The sequence below is a fragment of the Pundamilia nyererei genome, unplaced genomic scaffold (genome assembly GCF_000239375.1).
Source record: "Pundamilia nyererei isolate P.nyererei 1_Seehausen unplaced genomic scaffold, PunNye1.0 scaffold00004, whole genome shotgun sequence".
NCBI classification, from domain to species: domain Eukaryota; kingdom Metazoa; phylum Chordata; class Actinopteri; order Cichliformes; family Cichlidae; genus Pundamilia; species Pundamilia nyererei.
Window position 1 is genome coordinate 8,249,003 of NW_005187405.1, and position 25,742 is coordinate 8,274,744.

General features: G+C 37.0%; 1 protein-coding gene across 3 annotated transcripts; it reads right to left on the reverse strand.

Moving 5' to 3' along the window:
- Positions 1 to 2,906: 2,906 nt before the first annotated feature.
- On the reverse strand, positions 2,907 to 20,510 carry rb1cc1 (RB1-inducible coiled-coil 1). Of its 3 annotated transcripts, none has more exons than XM_005721461.1 (23): positions 20,126 to 20,510; positions 18,846 to 18,978; positions 18,630 to 18,756; positions 18,373 to 18,543; positions 18,000 to 18,202; positions 17,148 to 17,562; positions 16,878 to 17,048; positions 16,611 to 16,795; positions 15,595 to 15,781; positions 14,463 to 14,544; positions 14,306 to 14,370; positions 14,098 to 14,201; positions 12,896 to 13,022; positions 10,719 to 12,649; positions 10,086 to 10,272; positions 7,322 to 7,430; positions 6,831 to 7,125; positions 5,398 to 5,446; positions 5,254 to 5,301; positions 4,771 to 4,829; positions 4,429 to 4,556; positions 4,048 to 4,118; positions 2,907 to 3,807 (listed from the first exon to the last, which is right to left on the reverse strand). In XM_005721461.1, the coding sequence occupies exons 2-23, from the start codon at positions 18,914 to 18,916 to the stop codon at positions 3,730 to 3,732; spliced, it is 4,863 nt and encodes a 1,620-aa protein (XP_005721518.1). In that variant the 5' UTR covers positions 18,917 to 18,978; positions 20,126 to 20,510; the 3' UTR covers positions 2,907 to 3,729. The 3 variants fall into 3 exon arrangements, with proteins under 3 accessions (XP_005721518.1, XP_005721520.1, XP_005721519.1); XM_005721463.1 differs by lacking the exon at positions 20,126 to 20,510 and adding an exon at positions 19,862 to 19,925; XM_005721462.1 differs by lacking the exon at positions 20,126 to 20,510 and adding an exon at positions 19,566 to 19,642.
- Positions 20,511 to 25,742: the final 5,232 nt, after the last annotated feature.

Consider the following 25,742-nt stretch of genomic DNA (forward strand, 5'->3'; position numbering starts at 1 on the left):
TGTCAGTAAGCAGCCAGATTACCAAAATAAGACAACAGATTTTAATGTTTACTGGATTCTTCTCCGTTTTTGTTCTGTGGTAGGAAATCAAAAACTGTGTCATGCACTAAATTAAAGGGATTTGCACTATAGGGTATTTGAATAATTATTTTCTACTGAAAATGAAATAGTTCTATCTATATTTGGAAGGATTACTGATGGCATTGAACTTAATGTGAAAATAATTTGCCTTTTAAATACATAGTTAAGCTATATCCTACACTTTCTGCTCACCAGATGCAATCTTGTTAACCACACGCCTGGATGCTTGTCACCAAACTTTCCACATATTTGCCTTTTGGGTACAGCTCCGATGCACAACTAAACCTACGCACTCTCCTCCCAGTGAGTGGAGAAGCCTCAAAGCTTTTCTTTCACATGCTGCATTATCTCTATAACGGTAATTATCCATAAAACTATGCCATCAGATGGTTATGATTTCCAATATGAACCCAATAAATGTGTTTAAATTTTGAATTATCATATTTATGTAGATATGTGTTACTAATAGTGATTATGTTCGTCATGTGGGTAGAAAATCAACCATCCTTATATTCTCACATACTCACATATTTCTCAGACATTTCATCACACATTTAATCTGCCCCTGTCTAAGATTTTCTACTGAACCTGTAGTCAAGGCAGAGAGAGGACAATAACGGATGAGATTATGAAGCATGTCTGTTAAAGCATGTCTGTTTGATCATCATTCTGTTTAGGTGAAGTTCTCTACTTGGTCTCTTCAGTCCCTGACAGCAGATATATAACCTAATCTCTTTCCCTAACCCTTTTCTTAGGCATGAATAGGGTGGAAATGTGATGGCATTAAGTCGATTTACTCCTTGGTTTGCAGTTTCAGCCTTAATGCCTCTTGGCTCTTCTTCAACACACTCGCTCCATTTAGATTTCTAAAATATAAATGTTACGTTAAGGCTTTCCTATTTATTTTCATTTATCCATCATTTGAAGTTCATGCATATATTTACTCTACAAATAATGCTTGTTTATTTGCAGCACCATCTATCTAGTATAGTGTCAGAGATATTGGAAAATCAAATACAACTTGTGTATTATCTTCAAATACAGAATATATCAGCAACAAAGCGCAAGATCTCAGACTGTAAGACATTATTTGTGAGTCGTCTTTGACATCATTTTGATATTTCACATTTACTCATCTAAACCTTCATTTAGTGCCTCTGGCATATGTTGACATGCAAACAAAGGCATTTATAATGTGTCTTTGACTTTTAGCTGATGGCATTAGAGCGCTGCATTAATATACCTGTCCTTACACAATTACCTGAGTATATTTGTAATGAATCTTCCGAGTGCTTCAGCATATTAACAAGTTTTTTACTTTTTCATGCTAGTTATAAATGAAATACAATTTCAGCCTGTGCATGAAAAGCTATAGTCTGTCCCTAATGTTTTGCAAGGGGACTGTTTTCCTAGTGTTCTTTACAATGTTCCGTATACATAAACCTAGTTTCAGTGTTTACTAACAAAGATGTGAAAGAAATATCAAGTCTTGCAATTTTATTTTTCTTAAATAACCAAGTGCAAGTTGGAAGAAATTTTTTTCTCATTGTTATACCTCTCGATTAAAATTGGTTTTTAAAGTGTAACTGTCCAAACTGCAGAAGGAACTACCTGATTAACTCAGACTACAGTAATTTCTATTTAAATCCTTTTATTATGAAATCAGATTTTCATATTTAATCAAATTAAATTTAAATGACCTGGTTGATCATATATACACACATACGTATATATATACGTATATATATAAAGAGATATATATATATATAGATAGATATATTGATATAGATATATATAGAGAGTGATATGTATATATATATATATATATATATCAGATGTAGTCTACATAATTTTTGCTAATTGTCACTTCATTAAAGCTCATTATGTATGTGTGTGCGTGTTAAAGATATAAATAAATTAAACTGGTGCCATTTAAATACAGACACTACACTATGACTTACTAAGCATGCAGCCAAATTTCACATTCATTACTAAAGATAAGAACTCAAAAATGTTACGAAAAAAAGTCTTGAGACTAGACTAGCTTGAGACTACACATGGCAGTGTTAAATCCCATTCAGCCTGATGAGAGTGACTCCCAGCAGCACTGAGCTCAGTGGGGGGTTGTAAACATTTACACTAAGAGCCTGTCCAGTGCACATGGTTGGTGCTTGCCAGGCACCTCGGTATCGAATGTTGTGTTGCATATTTTGTCATTCAGGCCTGTCCCGAAATTGTAGGAATCACACCATCAATTTATGAAGGAGCCATCCAAATGTGACAACAGGCTTATGCTAAATGGAGAAAATAGAGCTAAACATTGTTAAAACACCCCTAGACCCACATGGTAGAGAGTGCTCGGCGGAGAGCTGCTATGCTCCCCGCTGTGAACTGGGAAAGTGATGTTGGTGGGCTTCCTTCTCCATGAGGGCCGCATCGTTCTTGGGCCCCGATTTGAAGCCTTTTTGAAGTCTGTTTCCTGCAGCACCGTGCCAACATTAATGTTTCCACAAAAGCAAAAATGCTAAATCAAATGAATACACTATACTATGCTATTCCACATTGACTCCTGAATTTCCCCCAGGAAAATTTTAAAAATCATCATTATAGGTGCCATTTACTATATATGCCTTAAAAGCTTCTGCTGTTTTTGTTTTATACAAAATGGTTAGAATGACGTGTCAGTGAAAAATAATAATTGTCGGCTTTCTCCTCCCCAATGAAACATAAAATATCTCACCTGTAATATTAATGTGCACATAAGTATTTGTTACATTTCTGCATCAGAGGAAAGAATGAAAAGGAAAGAAAAAAAAACTATTGAATCCATTTGGGATCAGTCCTTTATTGTTTCAAAACTCTAGCTTTTACAATACAGTAATTTATTGTTACATGTGATTTGATGGGTAATATACAATGTCTCCCGATAATGAAACACAGTCACAAAGTATTCCTTTCTACATATCAATATTCTATGATAGTGAGAAGTTTGTGCTGATATATTTACTTAGTTCTGACAGCTCAATTAACTTCCCTTTTCAAATCAACAAAAGCATTGTTTTGAAAGTGCATTTCAAGGATTGCAAAGACGACTGTTTCCATTAGTCAGTCATAATGTACATTTCAGTATTGACACAGGGCCATACTGTTTTGTGAGTAACAAACAGCATTAACTACATTTCCAACTACAACATTTATCTGGATAAGTAAATCAAAGAAAATATATCAATATGCATGCCATGAACATTCCTCCATAAACATTTATAATAAATGTATATTTTTCATTTAATTATGCTGATAATGACAGTATTTTCCACAAAAGGACAAATGCTGATAATGAGAACTAATATTGAACATCCAAATTTCGTTTAATTTTACATACAGGTCAGATGGCATTATGCCACAGTGTATAGGGCATTGCCCTAATAAGTTTAATAGCATTTGGTCCACAATAACAAATCTGGGTTTAAAAGAACAAAAAAAGTGATAGCAGGTGGGATTTTAAAATAAAATGCAAAACCATATGATGGCGATCTTAATTCTTTCCATTTTTTAGGTCTTTCGATTTTCAAGTTATGAGTTATGATGTGATGTTTCTGTTCAAAAATTAAACTATATAAATATACATTTTAGCTCATTACTTGGCTATTATACTTTTCTATTCCATGGAACAGCTTTCACTCTGTAGAACTTGGTTCCTAAAGGAACCTTGAATCTGTTTTGGGCCTGAAAAAGGAGAGGAAGAGGAGGAGAGAGAGATCATTACAAGAAACAATGAAGGTTCAAACTTTGTACTTAATTGTAAGAACATTACTGACATGACTTTAAAAAATATCCAACTCTGATTTTAAAAAAAAAAATCTATAAAAAAAAAAGACACTTATAGGCCTACAGTTGAAACTGTAAGTAAAACAGGGTTAAATGTTAATCGAATATGTAAACAAAGTATTTTTAGTACTTAAGTACCTTTTTTGCCTGGCAATACTCCTTCTCCATCACCTTTCCAAGCACCCACGGCCGTCTTGAGGTCCCTGATGCTAAACAAGAAAACAAATCGCATCGTTAAATAAACTTAAGAAAATGTTCACCAACTCTATGTGTAAAATAAAGCCAACAAGCATCAGTAGCAAGAACAAAGATTAAACTACATTTTATTTTAGCACCCATGTACACACAACACACAAAGCTCTCATGTTTGATTACTATATATATATATATATATATATATATATATAAAAATCAGAAAACAATCAGTCGTGCCTTTTTTATTTTATTATTAAAAAAGAAATGTGCAAAATAAATTTCAATGACACAATGCTAAACTCAAAAGGGTTTGATGAAGCTGACCTGGTTTGAGGTCCAGTGCAGTAAGAGACTCAGAATGGAGGAAGTAGAGGGTGGGACCAACTGTGAAGAGCACGTAGTTGTCATGCCTTTCATCCAAGATGATTAGAACCAAATCGCCTACCTGGAAACTGAAACATAAAAAAAGACCAATAAAGAGACCAAATGATGATGAAACCGAATTGCAAAATGAAAACACAAAAGAAAATACATTAACGGTAATCATATGTGTATAATTATACCTACATACATAATAATGTACACAATAATGACAGAAAAACCACACACACATCAGCAAGGACATGTTAAGGCCCTGTGTGTTTTTTTTTTTTTAAATTCACTTACTCTCTGATGGCGATTTTGTCTGAATGCCGTGATGACACAGACGACATGCTCTGAGACATCTACACAGAAGAGAAGGGCAACATTACTCACGTTATCAAAGCAAAATTAATAATATTAACAAGAACTGACTTCCACTGGGGATTATTAAATCATTTGTCTGTGACATAGGCTTTGAACTCGTATACTTTTACCACCTGACAGAATTATATCATAATCTAAACTATACCAGTCTTCGAGTTACGCAATATTAGTATTGACTAAATCTTTTCACACCAGAAAAGTAAATTTTTGACATTTGTATTAGTATACAAGTTTGTGCTTCACTAAAATTCACCCCTTGTACATTTCAATGATCCTCTTCCTAAAGACTCGTTTTTATTCACTGAGCTCGCTGGCCTCCTGGGTCAGGATTCTACTCTTTGATGCTAGTGCCACCTGGTGGAGAAATTGTTTCATAGCCTATAATGAAAATGATAAACTGACCAGTCTTTGACTGAGACGCTTGTTTTCTTCTTCCTTCATGTGCAAAGTCTGCAACATATATTAAATGAATTAGTCAGACATGCCTACACAAACAAACTCTTATCCAGTCAGATGCAATGATAAAGATGCAGCATGTCTAATTACCCTCTCAAGTAAGATTATCCGCTGTTTCTCCTCTGACATCATAGTATCACTACAAAAACAACAACAACAAAAATTAACAAGATGCAGTATACAAAAGGTAAAACTAAATAAATAAATCATAACATTTTTTTGACTTGTGACCACTTGGCGCTTCTTAATATTAAGAATTTAAAAATTTATTTATTTATTTTAACTTACACTCTCGGTTCCTAGCCTCCCTTCCTTGGACTGTCAAATGTCTCTTCTGTTCGTCCATTTTTGGCTAGTTTATACAGTTGGCACTCGAAACACAACACAAAAGTCTGTTTCTCTGGCTCGCAATCAATTTGACGGCATCTAAACAAAACTTACTGTCTATGAAGGAAACCTTTTTAGGTTTCACTATGAATTTGTTTGAGATTAACATGTTGGCGCAATAAAATCCACGTACTGCAGCACTGTGAATGCACAGAAATGAACACACTCAGATTCTCGTTGTTTCCTTGTCCAACTTAAACTGTAACTAAAATCTTAATCCAAGGTGCAGTCAAAGAGATCCCACTACCCAACCTATAAAAAGGCAAAAACTGTCCTCAAGTTCCATTACGGTCCTTTTGTGAAGCTCTACATTGTTCCCTTCCCTCTTGCACCTGTAGGGATTGTTCATTGTAGGAGCTACTCTGATCAACTGCGCCTGACAATATGGGAGGATTTTACTGCGTACATTCTTGTGAATACTGTCATTCCCCTGACTTTATGGACTTTTTGAGTTTAGATAGTGCAGATTCATCTGTCATGTCATTTGAGCCCCGGTTGTCATTAATAGTAATGAGCCTTGTGAGGTATGGCCAGTTTGATGCAGACGTTACTGTCTGCTTTCAAAGTAAATGTGAGCTCAATGATGAAATAAAAAATGCACACATAAAAGTGGTCAGAACGGCCATCCAGGGAGCAATCTCAGTGAAGCAGGAGCTGCAAGCTATGCATCACTACGCCAGGAGATGACCTTGAAGGGGATATACTGTTAAAATTTTAACCAGTGATGGTTTATCCAAACTTTTGGACTTACATTACATTGTGCATCACAGATTCCACAAAAACTATTATGTATAGAATAACCAAAATTCTGTGCATTCCTTTTACATGGCCCTCTCTATAAACTGTGGCTACAAGATCATGCGCAGGTGAGAAGGTTTCTTACATATTTTGCAAATGTTGTTTGAAATATAAAGTGTGGAGTAAGGATAAACACATTGTCCAAATGCAGCCCACATAGTTGTTAACCAGGTGAGGTTAGGATAGGATAACTGGTTAGGATACCTGTCCTAACCGTGCTGCTAATGTGTGCTGCTCTGATTTTTCTTTCCCCATGAACAGTAATAGTGTCAGGCACATAATCACGTGGACGTATTTCAGACTCTAAACACAATGTTTATTTTAGAGTAGATGCTTACTGGACGGTCACCATGCTGGCTTCCACTGCTGAATCAACATGTTCGTCATCTCGAATGGCTGCCACAGAGGCCAATCTGTCAGTTTCAGTGAGGGGCTCGTAAGAAAAAGCCCCAGCAACGGGCAGAGCTCTAGCTGCTGCTGCTCCGGCTTCTGAGGCATCTTGAGCTGAGGGGTTAGGGTTGAAGAAGGCAGAGGACACCAGTGCAGTGCTGCGCAAACGGTTGAGCTCCTCTTCCAAATGTTTCTTTTCCTGCATCACACTAGCCCGGTCCTCAGACAGTTTCTCTATCAGAGCTGGAATAAAAGTATAAATAAAAACCACTGACAAACACAAAATAACATTATTTTTGACAAAAGCCTATAAATGAATATTATGGCAGTGAGAACAAGCGAACAGGACAAGTAATGAATATTCATGAGGTGCTACCATGATGTCTCATTTCCAAAACTGTAAGAAAAACAGCGTTCAATGTGGACAGTACACACTCACCTTTATCTTTCTCCTGCTGCTGGGTAACTTTATGCAACTTCTCCGTGAGATCACTGATGATCTGCTCCTTTTTCATTTTCTCTCGTGTTAGAACTGTGTTGAAATTTGTCTGGATAAAAAGATTAATAATTATTATTATTAATATTTTAAAATTTTTAACAAGCTTAACAACCATTTTAGTGAGAACAGAGCATTTATATCAAAGCATTAATTATTTCATTTTTAATTGCCAATTTCTGAGGACACAGATCAGCATGCAGCCATGGGAGTTACAGTTGTTTTGTTAGCTTTTACTCCTAGTATTTTGATATTTTTGTATCGTACATCCATGTATTACACCAGACAATAAATAACAAAAGAAATCAAACTGTATGTGCTCCTAACAATTCTGTTTGTTGCAAGTCTCATCAGGTTCAACTATAAAGGGAGGTGTAGCAAAGTAAGGTGAGATGTCCTCAATTTTTTTTTTCGTAAACAGTAAATGAAATAATACAAAATCTATAGCACAGTAAAATAAATGTCTGTCCACATATGAAGCGATCTGCTCATCGTCCATAGCATTGTAGCTAGTTGGTCCCTAGAGGAAAATCCAGACTCTGGTTCCCTAGGTGATCCTGAAAAATATTTTATGACCTGTAATATGTAAACAGTGTCATTCATCCAGTTGCCAATGTATTAGCCATCCCTACTTTTACTTAGGAAGGTGGGAAAAAAGACAGAAAACTAAAGGTAGGTTTTATAAAATGGATGAGATCTGACCCTTAAGTACTGAATACTCAGTACTCAAGGGTTGTAAGGTCAACACTGAAACTTTTGATGGCACGTTGAAGGCTTTTGTCTATAGGGAGGATGAACTGTATTTAAAATATTTCACACTACCATAACGCTATACTGACAAGCACTTTTTCTACTGCTAATATTTCTCCATGGCAGCCTGCCATGCTAAAATCTTTGCTGCCAAACAAGAAGCGTTGTGCATATATAAAGAAATTGGGTCACCGTGCATCGCTTGTAGCTGACAGCTGGACACTATAGTGGACATTTTAGGCTAAGGTTCACTGGTAACCCTCTTATACATCCCCCGCACTGTCATGTCAGTCAATAGTATCTCTTTGCTCCCACTGTTTGCAGCAATAATTGCCCTCCTCAAAACTGACAGTAGTTTAAATAGGCATCCACCCCTCTTTGCACAGCTAAAGGTTATTTAGCCTGTCAGTGCTGCAAGTCTCTGGTAATCAAATTGCCGCTAGTTTCTTCCTGTGTGTATGCTGCTTCCAGCTGAGTTAGTTTAGGTCTTATCCCCTTCACAAACAGCTTTTTCCATTTACAACACACTTTATGACTGACTAAATGAAGATGGCCACTGCTAATTGCATTCACTCTCCTATGGCCAAGGAAACACGTTAGTGCTACTACTACTATTCCCATTCATCGACATACACAGAGTCTATGAACAGTTTTGCAGATCGTTTGCTACATGTTATAGCTGTTTGCTGTCACCTGGGGGCAGTGTCACAAACAAGCGGTCTGTGGGCTACTCTTGGTAATGCTCTTGTTGGTCTTCAGCCAACTATCTGGTCTTTAAGTGACGACTATGAACCCTGCTTCTAGGTCCAAACTACTCTGCGTTTATTAAGGCTGTTGCGTTTTTAACATGTTTTAATTCCTTGTATCTTTTTCTATTTAATCTGGACAAGCCCCTAAAAAAAGGGCAGTAATCACTGTCGGCCTCTCTCTCAGGTTTTCTTACCACTATTCATTTTAACGCTCAGTCTTTAAAATCATACAATGTAACTACTGCCCAGCTCATGCAGCAGTATATTATTAACTAACCTCATATTGTGGATGGATTATCTCAGTTGTTCTCCTGACAGCATTCTGCCATGCAATCACATTTGTCCCTAACCATTGCGTTAATTTTTATCGACTGGAAAAAAGTTAGCATTCATCTTCTGGATTCACTGTGTTTATATTATGCTAACATAGCTGTGTTGCTAGCATTCACGTAGCACATCATTATATACAAGCTAGTTCAACTTCAGTAACACTACAAACATCACTGCTGTTTAGTTTTCTGTCTTCATTTATGTCAGAAGTGATAGCAGAGCTGTACATCTTAATTTGTTTCAGAAATCTCTCAGTCAGAACCTGGTATATTATATTTAGATGGAAACTAGCGAGCTAACTCCCTGCTAACTTCTAACTCCATTAAATTTCAGAAATTCTGTTTTGATGGATGCCTGGATGTTAAACTTAATTGTCATACCTGGTAGAGCAGCCACACTAATCATTTTATTACAGATGAAATAATTTAGACAGTTTTTTAACTCTTAGTGATGCCGCAGTGTTTGTTTGACTTTAATCACTGACGAGTTTGGACCCAGAAACGCCTAATAACGTCAGACTTAAAGACCACATAGAGAGAAGCAAAGTTAGAAAATACAAGAGAGCTGAATTGTGTTACATAAATTCTGCTGTGTCCAATGCAGTGACTGTCGGTGCGTGATGATCTTTGATGGTTTTTTCCCCCCACAGTTCCCCCGTTTATTATGAACTCCGCTGTTGCTCTCTTTTCTGTTCCAGCTTGTTTTCAACCAGCAGGCATTCAACCTATGCACAGCATCATCCACGTTCAGTCACATGCGGTTGGGTTTTTGGAAGACTGCACACAAGTATGTTAGCATAGGTCTGCACTCCCCCCCCGTGTAGACAAATATCAACAAAAGCAGAACCCTAAAATAAGCTAAGAAGAGCAAATACAAACCTGTTGCTCTGCAATAAGTGATGTTTTGATGTTCTGTATCTCCTCATTCTTCTTTTTCTCCATGAGCTCCATCTGTGCCTGCAGAGAGGCCCTTTCCTGTTGCAGACGCTCATGTAGTGCTGAGTCTAGAGACAGAGGTGCTCCAGCATCTGCACGTCCGTCAGCATGCAGGGACAACCCTTCATCACTGAAAGGCACATAGCAAACAAAGTTATCAACTTAAACTACTTAAAACTAACCATGAAAAACACTTTAACTGAAATAAAAATAGATAATAGAAATTCAGAGGCTACGATGTCTGGCCTCAATTTTACACTTTATTTCTGTACTTTTCCTAACTTATTACATCTTAAATTCTGAAAAAACGACCCATGTAGTAATAATAATAATAATAATAATAATAATAATAATAATATTAAAGTTAATACTAAAAGGAATGTTAAACTAACCTAAGCACAGGAAACTGTGGAAACTAAACTGAAAACCCAAATTTAAAACTAAAAACAACTTACAGAAAATGCAAAATCATAATACCTCTAACAAAAACATTAATCAGCCAAGTGATGAACCTGTAACTGTGAAAATAATGTGAAGAAACATGAAGAGCAAACTTGTTTTGGATTAAACATTTACCTTTTTGAGGACCGGACCTCATGAAGCTCATTTTCAAGTTGTCTAATCTTGCCTAAGAGTCTCTTCTCCATCTCCTCTTTCTGCTCTAAGTCTTTAAAGACATTTGGTGCTGCAGCCTCAGTGGCCTTTTCTTTCTCTAAATGTTTCTCAAATGCAAGTCTGTCCTGCTCTACTTTTTGCAAAAGCAGGTCATTTTCTTGCTGCAAACTGCTGATAACAGTCCTCAACTCCTGCTCCTGTTCTTGGAAACTATTCAGTTGCTTTTCTTTTTCTTCACAGACAGCAGCCAGTTGCTGATCTAATTCCTCTTTAAGTTTCCGATGCTGCTCAGCGTGGTTCCTCTCAGTCTCCTGGGCTTGCTGCTGCAGGAAAGAGAGCTTGTTGCTCAACAAAATAGTCTCCTCTTCGTGTCTGTCAACAAGCTCTGAGATGCAGTGGTCCTTCTCAATCCTCATGAGAGTCCTGAGCTCTGCTAGGTCCACTTCATACTCTTCATTCTTCAGCTGAAGCTCTTTTTTGACAACTGCCAGTTCTTCACCAAGAACTTTGGTCTCAGCCTCTATTTGGGATTTGACAGCCTCTTCCTGCTGTATCCTGGAGTCTTCAAACAAGCGCTTTAACTCTTCTGTCTCTGATTCTTTGAGGGCTAACTCCACCTCTAACTTGCAGCGGAGTTCTGCAAGCTCAGCTATCCGAGCCTCCAAGTCCTTGACCTGACTGTCCTTCTCTTTTATAGCAGTGGCATGGTGATCAGCTGCCTCGCTTAACTTAACACTATTTTCAACAGCAAGATTTTCCAGAGCCTCGTGGTTACCCTTGGTCAGTGTCTCCATTTCTGCCTTGTGTTCATGCTTCATTCTGTCCTCCAACTCTTTTAAATTGGTCTGTGCAACAACTTCCAGCTCCTGTCGGATCTTCTGCTGACTGCGTTCAATCTCAAAGTGCAGATTCTCAAGCTGAGTGGCCAAAGAGTCTCTTGAGGATGCAAGCTTCTTATTTTCTTCAGCTTGATCACTGATAATCTGCTCCAGGTTGGTGATCTTATCGGTCTGAATACCATCCATTTGAATCCATCGCTCTCTCTCATTCTCAAGCTGAGTCAGTTCCTTCTCCTTGCGCTCCATAAGCCCTTCGAGCTCCAGCATTGCACGCTGAACATCTCTAACAATATTCTGGTTTACTTGGTTTTCCTTGGTTAGTGTCTTTACCTCCTTCTCAAAGTCCTGCCGTATGGCCAGAAGCTCACTTTGATGCTGCTCCTTCAACGCTTGTTCATGGGTCTGACAGATGCTGTCCACAATATTGTGCACCTCTGTGCTCATACTACGCAGAACAAAGCCAAAGTCATGTTGTTCTTTTAATACTAGACCTCGTAAATGACACAGGTCATCCTTTACATTTCTTAAGCTGGAATGGGACTCCTCTGCAGCACTTCGATACCTCTCAATAACTTGCTGAAGAACAGCGATCTTTGAGTTCTCTCTCTCTAGTATTGTGGTATCTTGCATTCGCTTGTTATCAATAGCGTTAATGACTGAAGAATACAAAGATTCCACCATCATTTCAGGGCTAGTAGGATCACTGATAGGGTTTGGAGAGGTCAAGTTCTCTTCAATCACAAACTCGTTTACAGCAGACATGAAGTCTGATTCAGGGCTTTCTGCCAGAGAATCTAAATCAAGGGATCCCTGCTGTAGGACTGGATCCATGTTTGGATGGCCAATGGTTTCAAAGTCAAATGTTTGTGCATCAATGCTGTCTGGCGATAAGTCCTCTAGAGGAGCTGGGACAGGAACATGAAGGGGTTGGCAGCTGGGGCCCTGAAGGCTGAGAGAGGAAGGAGTTTTGGGCGACACCGCTGTTGTGGTAGCAGGCATTTCAGACTGAGGAGACAATGTAGTTGATCTGTGGGCACTCTGACTACAAGATGCCTAGGGAGAAAAAAACAAAACACCCAAGACTAAATAAATATATTCTTCAAGTTGGAGTTTAATCTTAATACGAAAAGAGAAATTAAACAGTATTACAAAAAAAGAAAGAAAAAAATTAGAAAATGCTTGACCTAAAGTTACACCTCAGTATTGTTTGCTTTTTGATAGTTATTCTAAGTTATGTGTTCATTTCAGACTAGGACTGCAAATACATATATGTATAATATAACCAAGGTAAATCATTACCCTTTGTTCACTTAGCAGGTCAGTAATCGTCTGTGACATCTCGTCCACGCTCTGCGCAGCTTGGACCAGCTGGTGAAGTGTCTCTATGTGGTGATTTAAGGGCTCAAAGTTGCACACTGTGGGAAGCCTGCAGAAAAAGATTTTTTTAAACTAAACAAACACGGACATATTGGTAAAAACTATGTTGTGAATTTCTTCAGTTTAAAAAGATTGCTTAGAAGGTCTTCAATTTGATGCAATTAAGAGATAACAGAATAAATTTAGGCCACTTTTCACACCAAGAATCTGTTCAAGAAAGCAAACTGAGTCTAAAGCTGAAACTTATTTCTTGAATTGATTAACTTAATCAAGGATTAAACAGTTGTTAACAAAGTTTGGCTGATCAACTCCAAGTATGTTCCCTTTTAGTTAAGAGAGTACATGGCGAATGAAAAAGAAAAGGCATAATTAACAGAGTTCTGAGACCATGATCACCACAGTAATGGGTAAATAAAGAGCAAAGCCTTAATTCAGTAGAATTAAAACTGTGAACTATGTGATACATGAAACTATGCATCACTGCAGTGACAAATGCAACTGACGGCAACTGAAAATAAAAATAAAGCTCAAACAATACTTTAGATCGTTTACTTATAGATGATCATATCGGACCTTTACTTTAGTCTTACCAAGTTATAATGATTCTGGTTATTAGCACTTAATTATAGTCTGACGTTTTAAATTAACTTTTTAATATCTAGTTTAAACTGAAATATTTTGCTCTACAGCGTTAGAGAGCCTGCATTTCAAAGTGCAATCCGCATAAAATGTTGTAAGACCACATTCAGACTATATTCAGATTATTCACATAATCTCCATCATAAAGAACTATAAACAACTCCAACTATGATATACTTGGTCCCAAAGTAAGACCAACCACAACATGTCCCATGATTTATTCATTATTCAGTTTCTTACATATCTAAAGCTTTTTATATCTTTATTGTTTTATTTATTTAAATAAACCAAAGATAAATGTATTTAAATAAACCAACAAACAATGCCAGGGAACTGGTTGAACACTAAACAGCTTATTTTGATAACAAACCATAAATTCAGTTATGTTAACTGTTGGTAGTTAATGAATAGTTTTTCCATTTTTTCTCAAAAAAACCCCATTTAATGATATTTAAAACCACTAATGATTCAAGACAGTGACTTACATGAGGAAAGGCTGCACCTCAACAGGACAACAAGATTTCAAGTACTGCAGGTCCTCAAGTGAGATGTCTGGAAGTTCATCATCAAACCTTCTTGGCCTTCGTGTCTATAGCCAATTAAGAACCATGAAAACAATAGACTGTCAAACAGTGTGAAACAATAGTGCTAACAAAGAAAAAGTGATACACACGATAATTCAATCAAACTTACACAAAATGATGTTGGAGGCCATGAATCAAGTCCTCTAAACAATCGATTTCGGAGAAAAGACTTTCCTAAATAATAAATAAAACAGTAACTGGGTCAAAATTCTGTTCTTACGTGGAATTGGTGTGTTATTTAATCAGAGTTTCTCAAAAACACTTACGAAAGAGTTTCCCAAAGGATTCCCGTTTAAATTTCTCTGCCTCATACAGTTGTTTTCCATCCTTGACAAGTGCATTGGCCCACTGAAAAGATTTAAGAAAAATTTAATTAAGATTATGCAATACATTAATAATTATGTTTCAAAAACATTTTCACAAGAAGATTACATTCCTTAACATTGTTTTAATGTTATTTAGATTTGAGCATTTAGACATAACTTAATGGAAGGCTTGCAGGCACTCTTCAAAAAAAGCCAATATGTATGCAGCGTCCGTCAAAACGAGCAGTTACATTTTTTGCCAAAAACTACATCAATCAGAGGAGCCATCTTTCAAGCAATTCCCAAAACACAAAGTGTTAACTTCTATTCTTTCTTGTGACTGTGAAATAATAAAGACCAAAAAATTAAGCTCAAATAAAGGAAAGTTTCATCAAAATCATCAAAAATCTGTCTTATTAGTCAAACCTTCTCAGAGCTAAGCACCCTTTTTGCACCTTTACCATAGACCGTACATTGCTTAGACACAAGTCACACATCTTTAGCTGTCATAACATATCACAAATTAGGCATTATTTTCTTTTCTGCTGCTGCCAACACAGCACACCACAAATGGCCAGATGTTTGAAAATTGGACACATCTAGACACTTCATAGCTGATTACAGTAACTTAATTCCCCCTGTTAGCACAGGCTTCCCAATGGTTGCAGCTTTGTGTTGATAATGTTATTTCTTACACACTTGAAACAGAGCTGAATTCGCACAACAAAACCCCCAAAGACCATCCATCCATTCATTTCCCTCATCTTATTTAATTCAGGATTGGGTCATCAGTCCATTGCAGGGCTAACACACAGTGACAGACCACCATTCACATCTTTATAATTTTGAATAACCAATTAATATAAAGAGATAACTTTTTAGGAAGTGTAAATACCCAGATGGAACCCACACAGAATCTTCTTAAAAGAAACCCTTTCTTTAGGCTATATATGTGGTTTTATGTACTTTATACTATTTTTCATTATATGATTTCATACTGTACATTGTCATTTCTGTAAATCTTATTGAGATGACTGTTTTTGTTAAATTGCTACATCTGAATGCATGATTAGTTTCTAATAACAGTACTGACCTCTCTGTAGTGGCGCATGAACATTTTTCTCCTGACTACCTCTACGACTGCCAAGCAGTACATCTGGGGCACGGTACTGAGGGCCTCCACCACCCTCACTCTTTCCATTAGCTCGGTTAGAAGTCTGAGTAGAGCCTGAAGCTTCTCTGCATCCTGGTCTGCATGAAGCATCACGTAGCAGCACCATCTAAAATTATTCCAATCATTAGAATTTGAAAACATAATTCTCATAATCACATTTTTTTAAACATATATTAAATACAGCAAGGTACAATTTATTAAACATAGGATTAGGGCTGTACGATATAACAATATATATCGGATGACGATATTAAAACGTCTATCATTTCATTTTATGCTATCGTTTGTTTCATGGTGTCACAAAATAAACTGTTTACTGCAATATTTTTTCATTATTTTGATGGTCACTGTAGTGGCTATATTAATTTCTTAAAGTTCTCTCTTTCTCTTATATTTAATATAACCACACTACAGACGGACAAGTGCCTGTTTTTATGCGCTGTCATTAGCAACAACAACAGTAAAACCATCGCGTGTCCGCTTGTTTATTTTCCACAACCTTTCACAATAAAGCTCAAGCTCCTGTTGAGACTTTTCAAAATAAACTGAATCACGTGAAAGAGTATGCAGAGTATTCACAGATGAGAAGTAAAAAAAGAGCCATCAGGTGCTAAAAAAATAAACCTTAGACTCAAACGTTAGAGCAGGCTTTTTCCCGCAGCATGCTGTGTAATAAACACTCACAAAGAAAACGGCAGCCGCTACAACTTATGTCTAAAATTAAAACACTTGACTCCAGGTACGCGACACCCAGCTGGAAACACTTCACGGAAGTCGAGCTGCCCGAGATTCACAGAATTTACAGAAAATGTAAAATTTTTGTAATTTATGTTGTTATCAGACGATAGATGTCTTATATGAGATTTTGGTCATATCGCACAGCCCTAGTCAGGATCAGCAATTAATATGGAAGAAGAAATGGTTTCCGGTTTTACTTAAGTCTGACTTGAAGGTTGTTTGCTAGCTCTTGTTTGGCAGTGGTGCACTTCTTTTTAATTTCCAGCAGCTTTCTGTGGTTGTTCAGCATGATCATCAGCTGGTTGGTGTGACTCATACACAAATCAGGCAGAACAGATGTATCCTTCAGGTTTTCAGCCCGCTTCTGATTGGCCAAAAATCCCTGGAAGCAAAAACATGTGAGCACAATTCATAACACAACAAAAAGCAGAGAAAACTATTTAATACTGCTTTTCTTTGCATACCTGAGCAAGTTCTTTCTGTTCATTCACCAACTTCTTGCAGCTTGCAAGCATTTGGTCTAGAGCATACAACCTGTCTTCAAGCCCTTTGATGGATTTCATGTTTTGATTATCTAGCTTGGAAATTGTGTCATGACATTCTGTTAGGAAAGGCTGAATGGTCCGCGGGTCAAGCTGAAAGACACAAAATCAAAGTCAAACCTCTTATTCCAATTTAACACAGCACATTTAAAAATCCACCAAGACCTTTTTAAAAATAGATCAATGACTTACCCTATTGATGGAGTCAAAACATTTCCTTACAACCGATTCCACATCATTGGGCCTGTCCTGGACGTTGATCCAATCTAATAATGTAACATTGAACACGGACGGGTTGGTGAGCTCTGGTGTGTCATCATCTAATAGTGCAGCTCTCAGGCCACCACTGTCAGTCATTTCATTTGATTCCTGGTCCTCAGCTGGCTCACAAGTGGCTGTCCCTGAAGCGGAGAAGGATGCTGATGACTTAGAGGGCATCTGTGTTTCAGTTGTGCAGAGCACAGAGTCAGTCGATTTTTCTTCTTCCGTCTCATCTGAATCCTTTGCAGGGGTTGAGCTGGACTTCTCCATGCTCTCTCTGTAACTCTGACGTGTTAAACATTCCAGCAGAGGTATCTTGGCCATTACTGAAACTGCTGTCCCTAACCTGCAATTATAACAAAAGGTGAGTTGAGACTTGTCTTGATGCATGCTCATCCAGGTAAGTAAATCCCAAAAGGTTGATTCTAGTTTCAGTCTTTGTGCAAATTTACTGTTTATAAGGTTGGAGAAACCTGCAGTCAGCTGAGACTGAAGAAGGCACTTGTATGAGTGACGAAACATTTCTCCGACTGAAAACACTACATCCAGATGATCAGAATCAACCTTCTTGTGAGTTGAGACTTGTTCAATTTCTTTACTATTTTATTTGTTTTAAAAAAATAACATTATAACTACATTATTTAAAATGGTTCCTCTAGCATATTCTCTGTAGACTTATTTACCAATAAAAACACAATATTTTGCATTTTAGGTTTAAACTTATTGAAAAAGATCAGCAAAGCAACACTTACTTACATTACACAGTTACACAGTAACACTTACTTTGTAAGTTTCACTTTGATTTCCTCCAGATCATGCTGATAATTTGTATAAGCTGTGTTGAATTTTATAAGCAACTTCTGATAAGATAGGGTGCAGTCATCCAGATTCGCCATTATAGCAGCCCAGCCTTGGTGTTGAAGGTGTTCATCATGAACCAAACGTTCACAGAAAGAGCAAAGTTTGTTGGCAACTTCAAACATTTCCTGGAGGGATTAACAAATATTTAACTCAACATTAGAACATTTTCAAAGTATTCTACAGATGATTGATTAGTTATTATTTCTTGTAAAGAAATTCAGTTGAAAGACATTTCATGGCAAATACATTCAAAAACTTTTTTCAGGCCAAGGTTTAAAAAAATGTTGTTAACTACCAGAGCAAGTTGTGTTCGAGAGGCAACAGTGTGAAAGACAGCTGGCATCAAAAGAGACTCCTCCACCTTGACCTGAATCTCACTCTCAATTGAGAAGGTGGTTTTGGGGATCGTTGGATCCCGGTCAGACAAGATCATCTCTTTGTTGAACAGGAATATAGGGTTGGTTTCCTATAGATAAAAATAACAGTGTTTAGAGCATTATATATATATATTCAAGGAAATAAAATCAACACCTAACAAACTGAAAAACTCACAGTGCCAGCACTGTAGCTGCAGACCCGTCTCTCTGCAGCCATACATTCTCCTCCATTAACAACGAGGACTTGATGTGGAATTGCAATTTTATATTTGGCTTGGATGGCATGTTTGAGCTCCTGTACACTGAGAAGAGGGAAAACACTTTTTAGGTCACACTAAGCAAGGCGTACTGACCACTGTTTCAGATTAATATTACAATGCCAGCTTCTTACGTTTGGACAGCAAGGTCAGTATCAAATGTCAGTGTGCTGCCATTGTTGACCTGGAACACATACAACTTCATGTTTGATCTCCCAGAGTTCTTCCCTCTTGCCTGTCTTGTTCATTTAGTCACTCACCACAACCCTGCAAAATTACACAATAACGCAAAAAATGTAGTTGAGAACAGACAATAAAAACATCCCTGAAATCATTAAATTGAATTATATATTCCTCTTGATTGTATTTATTTCTCCTGTTTATTATTTATTCCTGCTGTCTTACCATTAATATTTTATCCCTGCAAAGTTGGTGTGGAGCACCCATAATTTTGTTGTGCATGTACAATGACAACAAAGGGCTATTCTATTCTATTCTGAAGACAAGTAATGGTGCCATTTATTCAGAGCACAAAACTACTTGAGTAATATTTATATTATACTGATATTATACTGTTACACCGCATGTTATAAGTAGTTATAACAATATACTTTACAGAGTCTATAGAGTGTGCTTATGCAGTTACAGTCATTTAAATTAACTCAACAACAAAAAGGCAATATAACTACATTTTACTTTTCCAAAGACAGCCCGTGCATTGTTTCCTACCGAATAATTAGCCTGGTAGCTGAGTCACTACACGGTAGGCTGGGCTATTAGCTAGTTGTTTGGTAACCAGATAGTGACCCAACATATTATTCTAATCAAAGACACAATCTGTCTTTTGAAACTACCTGAAGTAGTAGATTCTTCACACGGGTTTGCGTTTATTCTGAAATTAATAATGCAAAATGGGCTGCGCTAATTAAAGTTAAAGATAGAACAAAACAGTTAGCGCTATGTTAGCCGTTACAACGATAAACAACTTAAAAGCCACACTGCTTTCTGAATTGCTTGTCTGTTAATTGTCTTTAACAACGTTAACGGTTTGTATATCTGCGGGGCCTCCAATCCTTTAGGCATACTCCGGTACCGGGGTCATGTTTGCCATTTTTATGTCTACTGAAAACACTCAACCGCTGTTAATAACCTCCAGGCCTCCAGTCCGTCATCATAAACACCGAAGAAGTGGTCACCAACAGCTGCTAGCAGGCTAGCTAGTCAATAATAACCCGTTGACTAACTGGCTATTAGCTAAAACGAGCTAGCGCAGGATAGTCAACACTAACGTCGACAAATTTGACAAATTTAGAACCATAAACCAGAGGAATTACAATCATTAGTTTGGATTTCTAATTTATGAGAATGAGATATCATGTCGGATTTTTAAAATAAACGATGTCTTTAGTCTTACCTCACTTTGCTCATCTCCCTCTTCTCGCTCTTGGCTTCGCCTTGGCGAGCTGGCTAGCTAAAAAGCTAGCACTCTAGCTAGCTAGCTAACCCGTTTTGGATTGGCATACATAGAGCTAGCTTAGCAAGCCCCTCAGCTAATGTTGGGTATACTAAACCAGAGTAGAATAACTGACAGTCATAATTAGTTCCACAAAGTAAGCATGCTTCAGTATAATAACGTTCTAATTTGGCAAACTCCAGCCGTAATGGTGTAGCACACGGACTAAACCACTAGTTGTTTATCTCAGGTGGCTACCTACGCTAACACCCTCTCTAGTAGCTGTGCTTGTTTTGTTGTTGTCATCTGCGGATGGGAAGTCCGCGAACGACTCGTTCATCCTTTACGACTCAAAGCATTCAGAGTTCAGTCACAAGCCGAGTAACTCCTGTTTCAGACTGAGGACTGGCTCTTTTTAAATAATAAATTAATAATAATAATTATTATTACTATTACCTTTGACAAATTTATACTAAAACTGAACATTTTATTATCACCACAGTAGTATTTTCAGCACAAAGATAAACTTTTTCTTAAAGTAACTTATTCACTGGCCTTATCACAGTACTTCTTGTGTATTTTTTCTATAATTTTCAAAGTTTAATTTTTTTATATTTAAATTTGAAATGATGAGGAACTTTTGCTTCATTTCTTTTGTGTATTTACTTATGTTTGGCTTACCATGCTGTCTTTTTTGTTGTAAAATCATGCTATCAAAAGTTTTAAAGAAAAAAGTTTTATAACTTTTTTAATAAGTTTTATAAATACAGTTTTACTATTTAATTACTTTATTGTGCTGTTTTTAATGCAACATTTTACTTGTTTCCACCACTTAAATAAATAAATAATTCAATAAATAAATAATTGTCAGGCAGAGGCGAGTCAAAAATGTAATTTATTGTCTCAAAATTTCAAGTTAGGTATATATTTCTATATTTATATGGAATTAATAAAATGAACGAATGAATAAACCAAAATGTGCATTTTTACTGAATAGTTTTAAAAAGTATGCTCTCAACCTACTGCTAAATTTTCCATCAGCATGCATTCGTCACTGCACTTTTCCAGGTGTATTCTGGGAAAAAACGAGAAAAAAAACCCCAATCTGCTGCAACATGAGAAGGGGTGTGGTTAAGGCTGCAGTGTGTGCATGATACTGCTGCAAAGAAAAGGTAGTTTGGGGATTAAGTTTATCACCAACTCTGATGGAAGATAAGACTTTATAGAACACCGTCTTACATAACATCTGAACATAATCAGAAAATCAATAAATAATACAGTAAACACAGCTTGTTTTTATGCGCCTTTAAGAAGCGGGAAAAGAAAAAGCAAAGGAACGGACTTTGTCCAACATTTAGTCAAATCGTTTTTTCCTTGATTGCGTATCTGCTGATCGCACTCTGTGGACAGCAGTCTGTGATGATTCATCGCATTTTCTATCTTTACCCAATTTCTTTATTTTTAAAACAACCATAATAAAAAGAAGACATATTAGTTATGCAATGTTTAACATTTTTACTCTCCAATGATGATGAGATGAAAGCCTTATATAAGTACACAATTTCTGTTCATTTCACAAAGATATTTGAGTTAGTCAGCTAACAGTAGTCCTTGTTTCATGCTAACAGTCAGTGATCCACAATATAAGCAAAGGTTTATTGAAATTAGTTGACAGTATGCATTAAAAAAAGCTGATACAGGCACCTCCAACCAAACTGCGCTGCATCATTTCTGTTACATTTTTTTTAAATGTATAAATTCTCATTTTGAAGAGTAAACTGTGACGTTTTTAAGACAAACGCCCACTAGGGGTCGCCATATCACAGGACTTTTTTTTCAACCAAACAATATGTTGAAAACATGTTATCACCTTTCACACTGCCATATAGTGCTTCAGTTTAAATCAGGTTTTCTCCCTGCAGACCATCATAACCTCAGATAATGACTATACACTTTAATGGTGAGCAGAATTTCTCCAGTGTAAATGAGACACAGTTATTTGTACTGTTTAACATTACAAGTTTTGACAATAGAGAATTTTTTTTTATATGGGAATGACTTAACCCATGTAAACCAAGTCTGGTTATTTGCTAAAATTGAAAAACATTAAAAATGAGCATAGACATCATTTTTACATTGTTTTATATTATTATTCTAAGGTAAATATCAATGTCCAAATAAAACAGATAAAAGCACATGATCTCAGGCCTTTTGAGATGTTAAATAAAACGCCAAACAGAAGTTTGGGTTACAGTAATGTACAAACACACAAGTTTCTCAGATTTACAGAAATTAATTTTGTTAGTAAACACTTTTTAAAAGCATTACAACAACCATAAAATCATCAATCCATTTTGTTCTGCTTCCAGTTCAGAGTGGCAGGAGCCTATCCCAGCTGCCATAGGGCAAGAGAGAGGGCACACCCGGGACAGGTTGCTGTTGTAGGGCTAGCATAGAGAGACAGACAACTATTCACAACTGTTGGCCATTTAGAATAACCAGTTACCTAACTGCATTTTTGTACTGTAAGAGGAAGAGGGAGTATACAGAGATTCCACACAAAAATAGGGAGAACATGAAAACTCCACACAGAAACGCCCAGGCCAGATGATTGATTCAAACCCAGGACCTTCGTCCTGCGAGGCAACAGTGCTAACCATTCTGCCATTGTGCCTACCGCATGCTTTTATAGATTATTGCTCCTACATATTACAGAATCATCTTGACGTTTTCTCAAATTAAAGTGTGTTACATTAGGTGTCACCACATGCTATAAGAAAACAGACAGATTTATGTGCTGCAACATGAAACCAGGATTTTAAATACATTTATATTTTTTATAGAAATACTCATTAGAAAGCTTCTTCTTGTAGCCCAAATGTGCTGACTGGCATAACAATTCAATACCAAGTTAGGATTTGTTTGTTGTTGTAAATAAACTCTATTAAAATTATGACCTTCATTCATTGGTGTTAATTACTGTGTTTGAAATGGTTTTTATAACTAGAAACTTGCACTGGAATAAAAAAAAATCCTCCAAAATATCCAGCAAGGTCATTGTGCTGGTCCAAGCTGAACTATCTTAAATCTCTGCGAGGCACGTGCTCAGCAAGGCCAGACGATGTCTTCGCTCCACTGGTTACATCCTTAGATGGTAGTTAAAACTGATGTGTTTGGATGGCACCCAAGAAGGTCCAAACTTAAATGAGAGTCACGTCTTTCTCCAGCAATTACTTCAATTAGCTCATGAAATGATGTCAACTCATGTGCATACTAATAACTCATTAAGCTGTGCATTCAAATTCCCTCTCTTCTCTTAGAAATTCACGTGAACGATTCATGATGTCTGTGATGTTATTTGTATTCATTTCAGTGTGATGTCAAACCATCTCTATGTGTCATGGTCGTTTTGAGTTTTGGCGAGGTTTAAGGGTTTTGTAGTTTTGATTATTTTTGTATTACACTTCTCTATTTAGTGTTGTTGACATCCTGGCTTTGTGTTATAGAATTATGATTATGTTCTGTGCCTTCAATTGATTTGAGGTTGTTTATCTCCGTTTGTGTTCCCTTTCTGTTCCCTTGGTCTTCTTCTCTCTGTGTTTTGTTTTCTCTCTCTATGTGAAGCTTGTGTGTCTTTATCTTGGTCTCGGTGTTTGTTCCTTCCTGTTTTATTTTGGTGGTCCCTTGTCCTGTGCATTTTGTTCAGTTTTGCTTCCTCTGTCTCTTTAGTCTATGATCCCTCATCAATCTGTGTATACAGGGAGTGCAGAATTATTAGGCAAATGAGTATTTTGTCCACAGCATCCTCTTCATGCATGTTGTCTGTTGAAAGATTTTATTGTGTATATGTATAGAAGTACATTTCATTTGAGGTTCTCTAGATGTGTTTGCTCTTTATACTAGAGAAGTTACACTGTGCAAAGCTCAGCAAAAAGTCTCTACTGTTGTATGTTATCTCTTCCACTCATGTGTCTGTGACGCAAACATGCTTGAGTATAAATAAAGGGTGGCAACTGCTGCGGAGTGTGAGTCTCCGTTTGAGCTCTCACGCACGCACGTTAAACCTGCAAACCTGTCTGAGTGTCATTTATTCTGACCTGAGTTGCATTGTAGGAAAACTCCTAACATTGTCTTACTCCAAAATAGCCAAATAGCTAAAACTAAAAACAAACTAAAAACTACTTCCAAAAACATTCAGCTTTGATATTAATGAGTTTTTTGGGTTCATTGAGAACATGGTTGTTGTTCAATAATAAAATTATTCCTCAAAAATACAACTTGCCTAATAATTCTGCACTCCCTGTAGACTGTCTCGGTCTCTCTTTGCCCATAGTGTAGTTTAGTATTTCAATGCGAAGTTCCATTGTTTCTTAGTTTGTATTCGTATTCCAAGTTTTTCCCCTGAGGCTTAGCAATAAAGGTCATTCATGTGTTTTGAGTCCTACATTTGGGTCCAACCCTGCCTGCCACACAGCCATCCCTAACACTATGAGGTTTGGAGACTACCTAGGCTATTCCATGACCTTAATGTTTTTATTATTTAGACACTCCTTTATTCCATCCGTGGTATGTTTTGGGTCATTGTCATGCTGGATGATCATCCACAATCCAACTGTAGTATTCTGGTTGAGGGGAAAAGGTTCTTGTCCAAGATTTTATGGTACATGAGCCCATTCACTGGCCCCTCAATACTGTGAAGTCATCCTGTACCCTAAACAGAAAAACAGCCCCAAAACATAATGTTTATGCCTCTGTGCTTGACTGTACTTTGAGTCATTTGTTTTCCTCCAAACACAGCAGCTAGATTTTGGTTTCATCTGACCGCAGCACTTTCTCTGAGTCATTTAGATGTTCACTGGCAAAGTTAAAGCAGGCATGTAGATTTCTTGAGCAGGAGTGCTGCAAGATTTCAATCTATCGCAATTAGGTGTGTTATCAGTAATGTTCTTGGTGACTGTGGTCCCAACTGCCTTCAGATAATCAACAAAAAAGATTTAAAAAAAAATAAATGAATGAGAGGTAAAACTTGAGGGGGTAGGGACAAATAAGTAAATACTTCAGCCTACTCCTTTTCAAACAAATAATGGAATGATATTTTGTAATGATTGTGAAGGCACATGTTTGAAATGTTTGAAATAAAAATGAACTGAACTGAACTGAACTGAACAAGCTCCTCCCATTTAGTTTTTAGCTAATCCACTAACTTTCTTATGATCACACTCACCCCTCATGAGGCAAGATCTTGCATGGAGCTCCAGACTGAGGTTGTTTGATGGTTATTTTATATTTCTTCTTTCTGAATAATCACACCAACAGTGTCACCTTCTCTCCGAGTTTCCTGATGATTGTCTCATAGCTATTCCAGCCTTGTGCAGGTCTACAATCTTGTCCCTGACATCCTTTAATAGGATTTTCATCTTGCCCATAGTGGTGGAGAGGTTGCAATGGAAGAAAGTGATTCTGTGGACAGCTTCGGTTTATACACCTAATGAGTTGAGATCAGGCAGACAGTCAATCTGTCTCTGGCTTGGTTGCAGGGAACCAAATATTTGACTCAATGACATAAAAATCAATTCAT

Coding starts and splice junctions, on each gene's coding strand:
- rb1cc1 (XM_005721461.1), bottom strand. CDS start 18,916: ATGAAGTTGTATGTGTTCCAGGTCAACAATGGCAGCACACTGACATTT. Junction 14,371..14,462: donor ATCCTTTGGGAAACTCTTTC/GTAAGTGTTTTT, acceptor TTTATTATTTAG/GAAAGTCTTTTCTCCGAAAT. Junction 7,126..7,321: donor GCAGCAGGAGAAAGATAAAG/GTGAGTGTGTAC, acceptor CTTTTATTCCAG/CTCTGATAGAGAAACTGTCT.